The sequence below is a fragment of the Lytechinus variegatus genome, chromosome 3 (genome assembly GCF_018143015.1).
Source record: "Lytechinus variegatus isolate NC3 chromosome 3, Lvar_3.0, whole genome shotgun sequence".
NCBI lineage: Eukaryota > Metazoa > Echinodermata > Echinoidea > Temnopleuroida > Toxopneustidae > Lytechinus > Lytechinus variegatus.
In genome coordinates this window covers 71461020-71473338 of record NC_054742.1, presented here as the reverse complement: position 1 = coordinate 71473338, position 12319 = coordinate 71461020, and the positions used below count along the sequence as shown (strand labels likewise).

At 34.4% G+C, this 12319-nt stretch overlaps 1 protein-coding gene across 1 annotated transcript in view; it reads right to left on the bottom strand.

Annotated features, from left to right (window-relative positions):
* Positions 1-613: 613 nt before the first annotated feature.
* The window catches only part of LOC121411853 (membrane-associated guanylate kinase, WW and PDZ domain-containing protein 2-like), an 85761-nt gene continuing 74055 nt past the window's right edge, over positions 614-12319 (bottom strand). The window contains 9 exon segments of the mRNA XM_041604732.1: positions 614-1680; positions 4730-4762; positions 6429-6564; positions 7148-7309; positions 8101-8530; positions 8784-8902; positions 9414-9451; positions 10867-11031; positions 12034-12204. Coding sequence (XP_041460666.1) covers positions 1457-1680; positions 4730-4762; positions 6429-6564; positions 7148-7309; positions 8101-8530; positions 8784-8902; positions 9414-9451; positions 10867-11031; positions 12034-12204 — 1478 coding nt within the window. The 3' untranslated portion in view covers positions 614-1456.

Sequence of the window (12319 nt, the reverse complement as noted above, 5' to 3'; positions counted from 1 at the left end):
AACATCGGTTTGATTCCAAACTGGTGCTAAATTAACACCGGAGTTTTTGTAGAGTACAACAGGTTCTAATTTCCCAGTGAATGTAAGGCATTCAGTGACAGCTGTTAAACAATTAAAAAGCAAGAAGATGAAATAGCAATATATGTATTTTAAGGATATTATTTGGAGGAGTGAACAAAGGGATGTAGCATGATAAAAAAATGAAGATGGACAAACAAAAATAGTCAATCTTCCCCCAAATTCATAAAAAATGATTATGATAATATATTGTATTGTAATTCACTGAACTTATGAAGAAACTGCAGAAAACTACAAATATTGGCTGACTGATCAATGAAAACAACTGAAAGTCGCCACAAACATAAACAAATTTCATCTGAGGAAAACAAAAGTACAGACAAGAAATAAACACAATCGTAGCATGACATCACAGTAGATTCATAGATAGGCGAATACTCCTCCCCTTCTGCTTTTAAATTGATTTCACATCCCCCCCTCCCCCATCAATCAAGAATTCAGTTTGCCTGTAATTACTTTCCATGTATCTTCTAGATTAAATAAGAAAACATTGCTATTGCATGATTACTGTCTATAAATGATGACCTCGTTATTCACCTAAAGCACACAATGTAAAATAGCCCATGAAAATTAATCAAAATTTTTAATATAAAAAAAAAACAGGAATGAAAAGAGGTATTTCTAACCTAATCAAAATGTGTGAATAATGATTATCCATGGTAACGTTTGGAATCTACAGTGATCAGACCGAATAGAATAAAAAAAAAATCTGAGATAAAACAAAAGAGATCACATAACATTGTCAAACTAATTAAGAACCAGAGCACATAATTTTTCATTAATCTTCATGTTCTACTGAAAAAGGTACTTCTATATAATTAAAAAATAATAATTTCATACTCATTTCATAGTTGATAATGAAGCTCATGTTGATATAATCTATTTTTTTCCGTCTTGATAATATCAAGGAATGATTCTGTTTTAAAATTAATCTAAAAACATATAAGGCTTCAGTGAAAATGACATAGTTTGATACCAATTTCATGAATGAACATTTGCAATACTTTGATAACTTTAATGCATACATGGACACATTAATGGATACATTAAAGACTGATGAGTTAACATTGTAAGTGATCCTGAACCACACATTAATGATATTTTAAAAAAGAAAAAAGCATGAATCCAGCATGCTTTAGAAAGAATGTAAGATAGTGTTATCAACATGGATCAAGTTATCGTTAAAAAAAGCATCAGCATCGAATACAAAAATAAATCTAAAAACTGTTTGGTATGGTATCCTCCATGCTCTACAGTACAAAAAAAAAGAATCAGTTTCCATCTAATGGTAAATAAATGAATAAATAAGTAGAACAGAATAGCCAAGTCATATCATGTAGAATGTGGGGAGAAATCCAAGAACATAAACAAACGGACTCTAATATTTCAAGCCTCTTGGCAAACTACGGTAATTCCAGGAGTAATCGAAGTGGTCTTTGCCTCGTCCTCGACCCCCTCCTCGTCCTCCTCTTCCAGCCCCTCCTCCTCCTCGACCCATTCCATCATCACGCTGCATCTCATCACTCTGTAGTGATGAATTGGAGACTGCCATTGATGCATTCCTAAACATTGGGGGTGGGGTCTGTGTCATGTGCCTGGGGTCTGCACAGTGAAAAAAAGGAAAAATAAATAAAATTTCTAAGATAATCATCTACATTTTGACCTACTCACAAATAGATACCTCCCGAAATCTTTATTGAAAGAAAGGAAGTTTGATCAAACTCCATATTTAAATTGTAGTCGCACGTTACCTGATAATATATTTTACAAACAAATTTTAGAAACATCAAAATTATGTATTCAAGTTTAAGTCACAACACAAATTTATAAATACAGTGGATTAACATAGTTTTCATTTTTTGGAAAATGTACACTGCAACTTATGAGCATGATAACAGTATTGTCTAATTTATGTTAAAAATGATCTAACTTTATTAACCGATAAAATCAAAAGTTTTCACTAAAGTTGAATATGACCATCTGTAGTAATTTCAAAATCAATATCTCTCTCTATTCTTTCTTTCATTGCACCTTGAGCATAATGTACATTACACAATTCATGCAAAAAAAAGCATAATCAAAAAACAACAAAAGGCATAATATACAAAATGATTGTTATCTGTATTCTTTTCGAACAAGTTAAACAAATCAACATGCATGCCACCACATTGAGTGATAAACAGAACCTTACATATCATCTTTATTGGATTAAAAATTCATGCTATTAAACCCACAGTGAACTTCTGCATACTTTTTCTGACTTCTACACAACATCACAAGTAGTAATCAGTAATACATGAAACCCTTGTAAACAAATAGATTAAGATGTAAACATTACTCAATTCTGTAGAAATTTTTATGTGAATATGGGCTACATTCTGAGTTTCAGAGTATGGAAAATAATAAGAAACAAAATGCAATAAATGTCCATGTAATAGATTTCATGTTTAGAAATGATAGAAATAATAATGATGGAGAAAAAGAGAAAATGCACAAAGCTTTTTTTCAGAAAAAAACACAGATTCTTTTTTTCTTTATTTTCAAGCAATGGAGAAAGGGTACATAGAAACTAGACACTTGCGCCTGTATTCTGAAGTCTAATAACTTAGACTATGGACTACATTGTAACTCTGTGCTAAAGTTATGGGAAGCCAAAAGTGTCAAAATTTAGTTATCATTGTTGTTCCTTGTGTTTATTTGCTCTTTCCTCCTGCATTTATAGTGAAGAAAACAATTCCAATTATTATATCCTATTATGAATGATGTGAGCGTCACACAAGCTGATCAACTTGTAATGTGAAAAGATATATGTCACTGTTGGCTATCCATAGTTAAACCACAGCTTAAATCCAGACTTTAAATCAAACCCCCAATTTCAGAATATGGGCCTTTGAGTTGACTGGAGGTTACAGTAATTTGTGCATGAATTTCAATGGGATTAAATCATTGAAAAGGCGATTCTGAGCAGCGTTTTCACTAACAAGTATTACACAAGTGTGCAAAATCGCAGACGTTCTCATTACTTGTCAAAAATTATTGTAAGCATTGGATGAACTTCAAAAATTCCTTCTATTGATGTCTTGATGTATGTCACCAAAAATTCTCTTCCTCTCAAATTCTGTACATTAAATTTGATTTGATAATAATGAAAAATCATATTTCCTTCATAATATTTTACATTACATGTACCTCTAGTATTTGTGTTGTAGCTATAACATCATGCTCATACATAACAATTAATAGCACTTTCATTAGCCTTTTGTGATTGATGACAGGTATGCATTACTGCAACTTGCTCTGGCCTGTAGGTCTTACACTCTTAACTTTACGAACTGTGTTGTACATGTATGATGCATCACAATTCTTAGGCATTAAGATTTAACCTCCGCACAGTTAATTTGTCATTTATCCAACCTTCATTCAGACATTACGCGTGAAGCGTTGTGGCCCAGTGGATTAGTCTTCGGACTTTGAAACAGAGGGTCGTGGGTTTGAATCCCAGCCATGGCGTAATTTACTTCAGCAAGGAACTGATCCACAATGTGCTGCACTCAACCCAGGTGAGGTAAATGGGTACCGGGAGGAAGTAATTCCTTAAAAAGCTGTGTGCGCTATGAACGCCTAGCTTAGCCGGGTAATATAGGAGCGCCTTGAGCACCTAACAAGGTGGATATGTGCACAATATGAATACCCTATATTATTATTATCATGGATTGTTATCCAAAGAACAGATTGTGGTCGGAAGCAGTGATCGATCGAGAGTGGAGATTTTTAGATGATGCAACAATAGATCTACCGATAGTGCTAGCAATTGAAAGTGGAAATAGCAACTGAAAGAGCAATATCAAATCAATACACATAAGCACTTCATTTGGAATAATATTGAGAACAAACTAAGAATTCTGAATGAAAAGTCTTCAGATTTTAAAGAATAAAGATCATTATAGATTCAAGAGAGAGAAAGAAGGAAGGATCCATGATAACAGAAGAAATGAATTTCAGAGTAAGCCAATTCAAAGTCAGATATATATACAAAATTTGTGCAGAATGATATTCCAAGTTCTGATGTACATGTTTAGATGACTATTGTTGACATGCACTTAAATCCACTACTACAATGCCACATTATGAAACTAGCCTAACTGCAATACAGAATAAATAGGTCGTGCAACATTGAATATATACAATGGGGAAACCCCTTAAGAAATTAAGGTAATAAGACAGTGCCGAGTATTAAAACACATGTTGAAGCTTTTTGACTGCACATCTCAAAGAAAAACACTAGAATGAATCTCTCCATTCATGCTTTTTACTTTAAAAACTGCAAGTCAAAAAAGAGTGCTATTTTTAGATTTAACAGTACCAATCACCTTTTAACTTGTCTTATCAACACATACTAGTAGTATTCGACTTTACACTTAAACGATTCTGATCTAATTGTCCCAAAATATAATTGTATTAATTTTGAGATATGCAAATCTACACGTACACACAACATTCTCATAACAAAAAAGGCCTACATTCTTCAGGCTTGAAATAAGACTAGTCACTATGGACATACATGTATGGTATGCAGATATAGCTATATGACTTGTGTAAATGTATATGTGTTAAGATTTTTTTTAATCAAATATATCCGCTAATTACTCACGATAAGTGCTGTAGCGATCAGCATAACGATAGCCTGTTTGATTTGCAACATTTAAAACAAGACAGAAGTTTGGAAAGTCAAGTGCTTACAAATAGCAAACAGCTAACATGTTGAAGAGAATTGATATCACAAACGATACTTAAGTGCAACATTATGTGAACACATACACAGAAATGGCATTTATTGCGGAATGACAGAAATATGATGAAAAGCACAAATAGAGAGAAACAGCGATTCTAATTAAGCATCTTTCTTTCTAGGAAAATGAGTTAAAAAATTTGTGACCCCACACTCCATAACAACCAATATGTTGGCAAATGCTTTGTCGTTATTTTCGTTTTCAGAATAGGGAAGACAGTTGGTTATGAAACTGGAAGGTAAGAATCAAATCTATTATCTTTGAAAATGTTCAGGGTCAGATACAGACTTCAAATTGCATTGTTCAGGTTTTTACAAAGTAGGTGCCTACTCTCATTATCAGGAAGGAATCACAAAGTCTTAGTCCACTTCAACAGTAGCTGGTTTACAGTATTCATAGACTTTAATTGACAAATTATGATCAGGAAAAGAAAATTCAAAACAATATTTGATTCAAACTTCATGTCTCTGTGAAAGTTGATGCATTCATTTATCAATGACAAACAAGAACATACTAGTAATAATTAAAAGTAAGAATCAAGGTTTTTTTTTCATTAAAATAAGTAACATTTGCAACTTGCTGACTTTTTCGTGTTGGAAGGACACAATAAGTTAGCTTTTTCATTTCAGAAATAGGGCATGGGGGAATACTCTTGGGGAATAAATAGGCTTTTTTAAAAACAAAATATAACACCATTTACATACTAAGTACACTTCATTAGATAAGAATTATGCATAACGGTAACAAGCTTCTTGTTGAAATTAGGAAGCTTGATACAGAAGCTAATCAATTATACAAAAGAAACAAAAACAGAGATGTAATAAATGAAAAAAGTTTTTCAAAAAAAGACATATATACAAGTACACATACAAGGAAAATCAATTTATATCATTTAAATGAAATTTAGAATTGACAAGAGAGAAAATGTTGAATTAGAACACATTTTTTCCACTGAATTAAAATGAAATGTGAAAGATCTTCAGGAAATAGAAATAGCTGAAGAACAACAATTTTGAAATTTTGATATCAAGCTGGACATATGCTCAATTAAAATACAAAATTTTAACATTGATTGTTACAAAAGGAAAATGCCAAAAAGAATGAAGAAATATTGCTTACAGATTAGCTCCTTTGATTTTGGGACAGATTGGGAAAAATATCCAATATATCATTGGTATGAGGTAAAAATATCAACAAATTAAATTGTTCCTTTTCTTCGCAATTGCATCAGATTATTTTGGTAGTATTCTCAATTACACAGAACAAACAGTAAAAATCTTTCACTCTAATTAAATAAATCTAATTCAATATTCAATGATAATTCATTTTATCTGAAACAAATGATTATTTGAATCAATTTGAATTGTTTTTCTTATATCATTATCAATATTTGAAATCATAACTCATCACTTCTAAATGTTATAAAAACACATGCTTTAATACAGATATCATTAACCTCTGTTATTTCCTTGATCAATTTAGTGAGTTTTACTTTACCATGTGGGAAAAAATCCTCTGACCTGTGTTATCTATATCAACTTTGAATAAAAAGAAGCTTACCCATGGTAGCAGACTTGTAAGATCTTCGTAGCACCAAAGTAATAGAATCTCCACCATTACGGATAGCATTTATAGCCTCACTATGAAGCATACCTTCTGTGCTTTGACCGTTGATCTCTATAAGCTCATCACCAACCTAGAATGGGAAATAAGGAGGGGTATATTTATGTATTATTTTGATGTATTTATAGTTTGTGATTATTTTTTTTGTTTCATTACACTTTTTGTTAAGAAGAGTCTGAGGACAATTTTTGTGTTTTTTATCATTGAACATGACAATAAAATAATTGAATTGGATTAAATTGAATTAAATTGGGGGGGGGGGGGTGGAGAAGAAAAAATAGAATATTCACACTAGCTTGTTATGGGCCCCTGGGGACCGTTTCATGATAGTTGTAAGCACCGAAAAGTGCTTCTTAGCAAATTAAAATCAAGCATTTCACTGTAATCGTCAGGGCTGAGCATTGTCATGAAATGCTCCGACCCCACCCCCATATACCAGCTCTTATCGTATATTTGAGGAAGGCACCTGCCTAAGAATACCCTGAGGAAGCAAGAGGAAAAAGGAGGGTGTTTGGGTTGAAGTAGTAATGAATCACACAAAGTGGGGGGAAGGGCAATTGCCTTATGCGAGGTGAATTAATCAGGCGACTGCTATTCAAACGGAGACCAGCCCGGATTGGAAATTACTGACGAACACGACCAAGGATCTTTCTTACCCTCATGAGAATGCTTTGCGCTGCAGGGCCGTCATCGGCCATCCTGAGTACAAAGAGAGGTGTGTTGTCGTACTCCCTCCCACCTCGGATGCTGAAGCCAAAGCCGGTAGATCCTTTCTTCAGGTCCACATTGTAATAGTCACCTGGCTGCAGTTCATTGCGCTGGTAGTGGAGAAGTCAATAGTAAATTTTTAAAAAGTAAATAAACAACCACTTTCCTATTGAATTGTCAAAAAATGTATGCCTACCCATACAGTCACATTCCCACACAATATGGTGACTTGAAATAAGTCGTAAAATAAATAAAGAGGAGGAAATTATAATTTGTAAACAAATTTTCAGCATTACTCTTATGCGTTTAAGATCACATGCTCGGTCTGTAATGAAAATCGTAAGTTAGAACCAGCAGGATTCGAACCTGCCATCTACTGCTTTCCGGGCAGCGACTCAACCACCAAGCTATTCTGGTTCACGGCTAAATCACGATGAACTGGAATTCAAAAATCTTCGAAATGAGTCACTTTTACTGCATTGGAATTAAAATACATACATATTTTGACTACCTGAGCCAAAAGTTTTGCAAGGCACTGTTAAAAATGTTTTCATGTGAATTTAAAGGGTACTGAATCTTTGATGAAACCACTTGTGACACAATGTTACCTCAAGAAACAAGTCCCCGAAAACTATAAAAAAATTCAATTCTTGGCAATTAAAACCAAGCTCATGAAAAAGGCTCAGGGTTCCACTCTAAAAATAGTTCCTATATTTACCAATTAGAGACCGGCCCTGGATACTCCTCAGGAATACATTTTGCATAGATTTCTCGCTTCAATCACCAGGGTTTTTACATTTATAATTGCTACTAAATTTACCAAAAATTCTCGTTGTGATTTCTCAATAATTTAAAGAAAATCCCTAAATGATTGAAAGTTCTTGAGTGGGATGATCATTACCTTTGGTGGATACATGAGTTGCTTTCCCTGCGGTGGAGCTGGTCTCCCTGGTTCTCTATACCCTCTTCGATCCATCCTTGGCGAAACGGGATTACTGGCCGGCGGGCCTCTGTACCTTCTCTCTTGCGGGGGAGACATTGGATGGGTTCGCTGAGGCTCATAGCTCCTACGCCCTGCATGGGGAGACTTGGGATGCTGTGGACCACCCCATCCAGCATCTTGGTTGTTGGGTGGCATCGGCTGCTGCTGCTGTTGCCTGGGGATTCCCCTCATGGGTTTGCCCATGGGCGGGGAGCTTGGGCGTGGCGGGCCATCGTGGTACGTCATGCTCTGGGGAGGGGCTGACGGGGGTCTGGTGGGCTGGTTGCGTATTCTTTCGGGTTCTGGCTTCCACTTGGAGGACTTGGCGTAGATGGGTTCTGTTGGCTTGCTGCGTGGAAGAATACAATAGAGATGCTTATATCATTAAATCTATACTTTATATAATCACAACATTTGGCTTTCTGATCAAATGTTTTCTATTAGTTAACACAACTATTTTTTTAAATGAAAGTCTTGGCCTCCCCTAGATGTCTATATCCAAAGAAGTTTATCACAGTGAGTGGCAAGTAGATGACACTGAAAGCATTTGAGAATAACGCTCCATTTCACAAGATCAAACTAATCCGAGAAACAAGACTTACTTATCAGCCGGATGAGAAGGTTGAATATGATTGGTCATCGGTTGGGGAGCCCTCATACTCCCGTCACTACCTTTGATCTGTGCAGGCATGGCAAGAGCGTTCACCATATGACCAACGTTCTATCAAAGCAATAAATACATGAAAAAGTAAGGCATGAATCTCATCTAAATCATACGAACACCATTCTTTAAAGTAATGAAGGATACACAAATATACTACCATGCATCTTATAAGGCAGATAGGCATGTATGAAATATTTTCTTTCTTTCCATGGAGAAATAAAACAAAACACTGTCTTTCCAAAATTTCAATTGCCATCTATTTTTCAAACATAAATTTTAAAGGGATATTAGGCAAAGGAGGGGAAATACTAATATTACAAATATGAGAATGATCACATAGGGCAATGATAAATGATTCATTAAAAATACCATAAAGGTGAAATTCTGAGATGATATCTAATTGCCCTCATGAAATATATATTGCCCTCAGCAAAATCCTTGGGATTTTTCATTTAATTCGTGTGATATATCTACATCTAATCAAGTCTAATTCTTTACTTAAAAGATGGTTTGATGGAAAAAACTTGCATGTATCGTTTAATGATTGCAGGGTTCATTCTAGACATACCTTAGGAGGTTGATTTCTGTTCAGAGGATCCTCTCCACCTAAATATAAAGAGAAATCCCACACGAAAACATTATAATCTGAATTAATTTTGCATCAGACAAGCAAAAAAGCAGAAGTATTGGGAGATAACACAAGAATAAAACAGAAAAACATAATTCAATAGGCTATGGGTTTATTACTCTATAATTAGAAGTGAACTGACTATTATAAGCATTGACATATTTGAAATGAAGATATTTGAAAGAAATGTGAATATGAATGACTATAAGAATGAGAAAAAAAATCATCAACCATGTGTAAAAGTGAGAAAATACAGAGAAGATATAAAGCAAATACTAAATTCTAACAGAACATAAGGTTTATAAAGTGAGCAACTAGTTTTTATGGAACAGAAAATATCACTTTTTGGTTGATATGGGGGTCAAAAAGCATTTAAAATTGGAGTAAAATGATAAAAAAAAGGATATATTTACTCCCTCCCCCATTGAAAAAAAAGAATAAAAATGTCCAGTCAAAAACAATATCAGAATCATTCTGTTCTGGAATAAGGCTGATTACTGAATATATGTGTTATCAAATATACACACAAGAATAAAACTACAAACAAAAGATGGTATTTCAAGGAATATACTCAGAGGAAAATTATACGGCATGCATGATTAATTCAATCTTCTTTTAAAAGAGATATACACAGAGGATGAAAAATGCCATGTGATTTTGAAATACATGTGTGCAATGGTGAAAGAGCTTTAGCCAACAAGATCTTTTTAAGATTCTAAATAGATATTCGTGTCGAAAGGTTTAATTTACAATGGAGATGAAAGAGTGGTGTATAAGGAGAGTGGTGCCAGTGAAAAATCATTCCTTACCGGTCAATCATTTCCTGAATATCAAATGAATTTCTTAATTGCTTTTATTTGGAGGGATTGTTATTGTGCAATATTGCCCTTTGACCCCGGTCATCAAGGGGTCATTCATTGAGGTTTAAAGCCATGGAAACCTTGACCGTGACTGGCTACTGAGCCTTTACCATGGTAAATAAGTAACGGCAGTTGTAACTCTCGATTAAAACTTGATCAGTAAATAACAATCTTTAAGACAAACCCTTTTTATGAGGCCGCCATCAATTTCAAGCTTAACTGCTCGAGATGGCGGTCTCCTGCGTTCATTAGTTAATGTTGTTTTTTATCATTAAAAAGTGAAGTACATGTTTCCACCTTTTTTTTTGGGGGGGGTTCTAATTTTGTATTATGATTATAATGTATACATTATGCATTATTTTGTATATTGCAAACAAAGTAAATACTTAAGATAATGTATTATTGTGAATGCAGAAATAAAACTAAAACAAACAAATAAAACTGGCAATCTTAGCGAATGAGCAAGAAAATACATGCAACACCCCACTGGCTACAAATCCACTCTTGATGAAAAGGTGCACAGCGCCCCCTACCTCTAGACCCGATGGTTAGTGTAACAGTGGTGCCTGTATCTTTGATCATGTTGACGATGTCTTTGTGAGGCATACTCCGGATGTCTATTCCATTGATAGAGACGATACGATCGCCGACCTCCAGGTCACGACACCTGTCTGCCGGACTGCCCTCAATGATACGGCCTAAAGAGGGCAACCAATCGGGAGGAGGTTCTAATGTTAGAGGGGGGTGGGTTACACAGGTTATAGATCTACAAACATGACTGGTTACACAAGCTGACATAAACTACAGCTATAATGGAAGTTATTAATGTGGAAATATAGCCGTTCACCAAGCTTTATAAAACAGTACGAGATGTTACAGAATATTGAAGAATAAATGAAATATGGACTGTCAGTAGGCAAACGGTGGCATTGTTTGTTTTTTTCTTTTTTTTTTAAAGACCACTATGTTTTATTTTTTTTGGAGAGTGATGATTCCCATAACCATATGCTCATATATTTTTCTTTCTGTAATCACAAACAAAAATGGCATACATTTTCTTTATCAAATTTCAGCATTTTCATCATATTCATCCTATAGAATCTAATGGCATCTTCATGTATACAATGAAACATTTGTTTTACTTTTTTAATCAGATTTTTAAAATATCAAATACAGACAAAATAATTTGTTGTATCTAATGATCAACACCACATTCAACTCAATGGTAATTTTTTGGATAATAAAAACAATTTTACCATAAAACACACCATGCACTATATACCCTGATAGAAAGTTTAGGTTAAGTTCTAATAAAAGGCATGCAAAGTGTTACCAAAACAAGGTATGGAATACACTGGGAACAAATATGATTAACATTGCAAACACATTAAGATTTAAATCCAAATTCATTTGTGTTCTTAATAATTGTCCTTTTCAACTATTGACAATAAAAAATGGAGATAACTCCACGTTTGGCAATCTGATTACTGAAAGAAAACTGAAATTATCTAAACAATATGTTCAGATTTACATGGGAAGTCACGTTGGCGATAAATAAGACAAACCTGCAAACGTTTAAATGTAAAACCCTCAAATATGTGATTTTGTAATGTTTACACATGAGCACCTGCCCCTTTTATCATGTAAATACATTCCTTAAATTTCCATTTGTCATGATTTTTTGAGACTCTTTATCATACCAATATTGGATCCAGTCTTGAGAGTAGAGGATAGCACCACCAGTCCAAAGCTCTCATTCTCTCGTCGATGAAGCTTGACCTCGTAAGGATATCTCCTGTTGGCCGGGGAAGCAGGACTGAGGGGACGGGAGGCAGGGCGGGATCCAGCTACTCCACTCGGCTGATTCAGACCTGGAGTATCAAATAGGGTATTTAATTAGTTTTTTACGTAACCAAGTAAAATTTCAGATAACAGCTGAAAATATATAAAGCCAACCAACATACCTCAAAAGAATTTTATTAACAC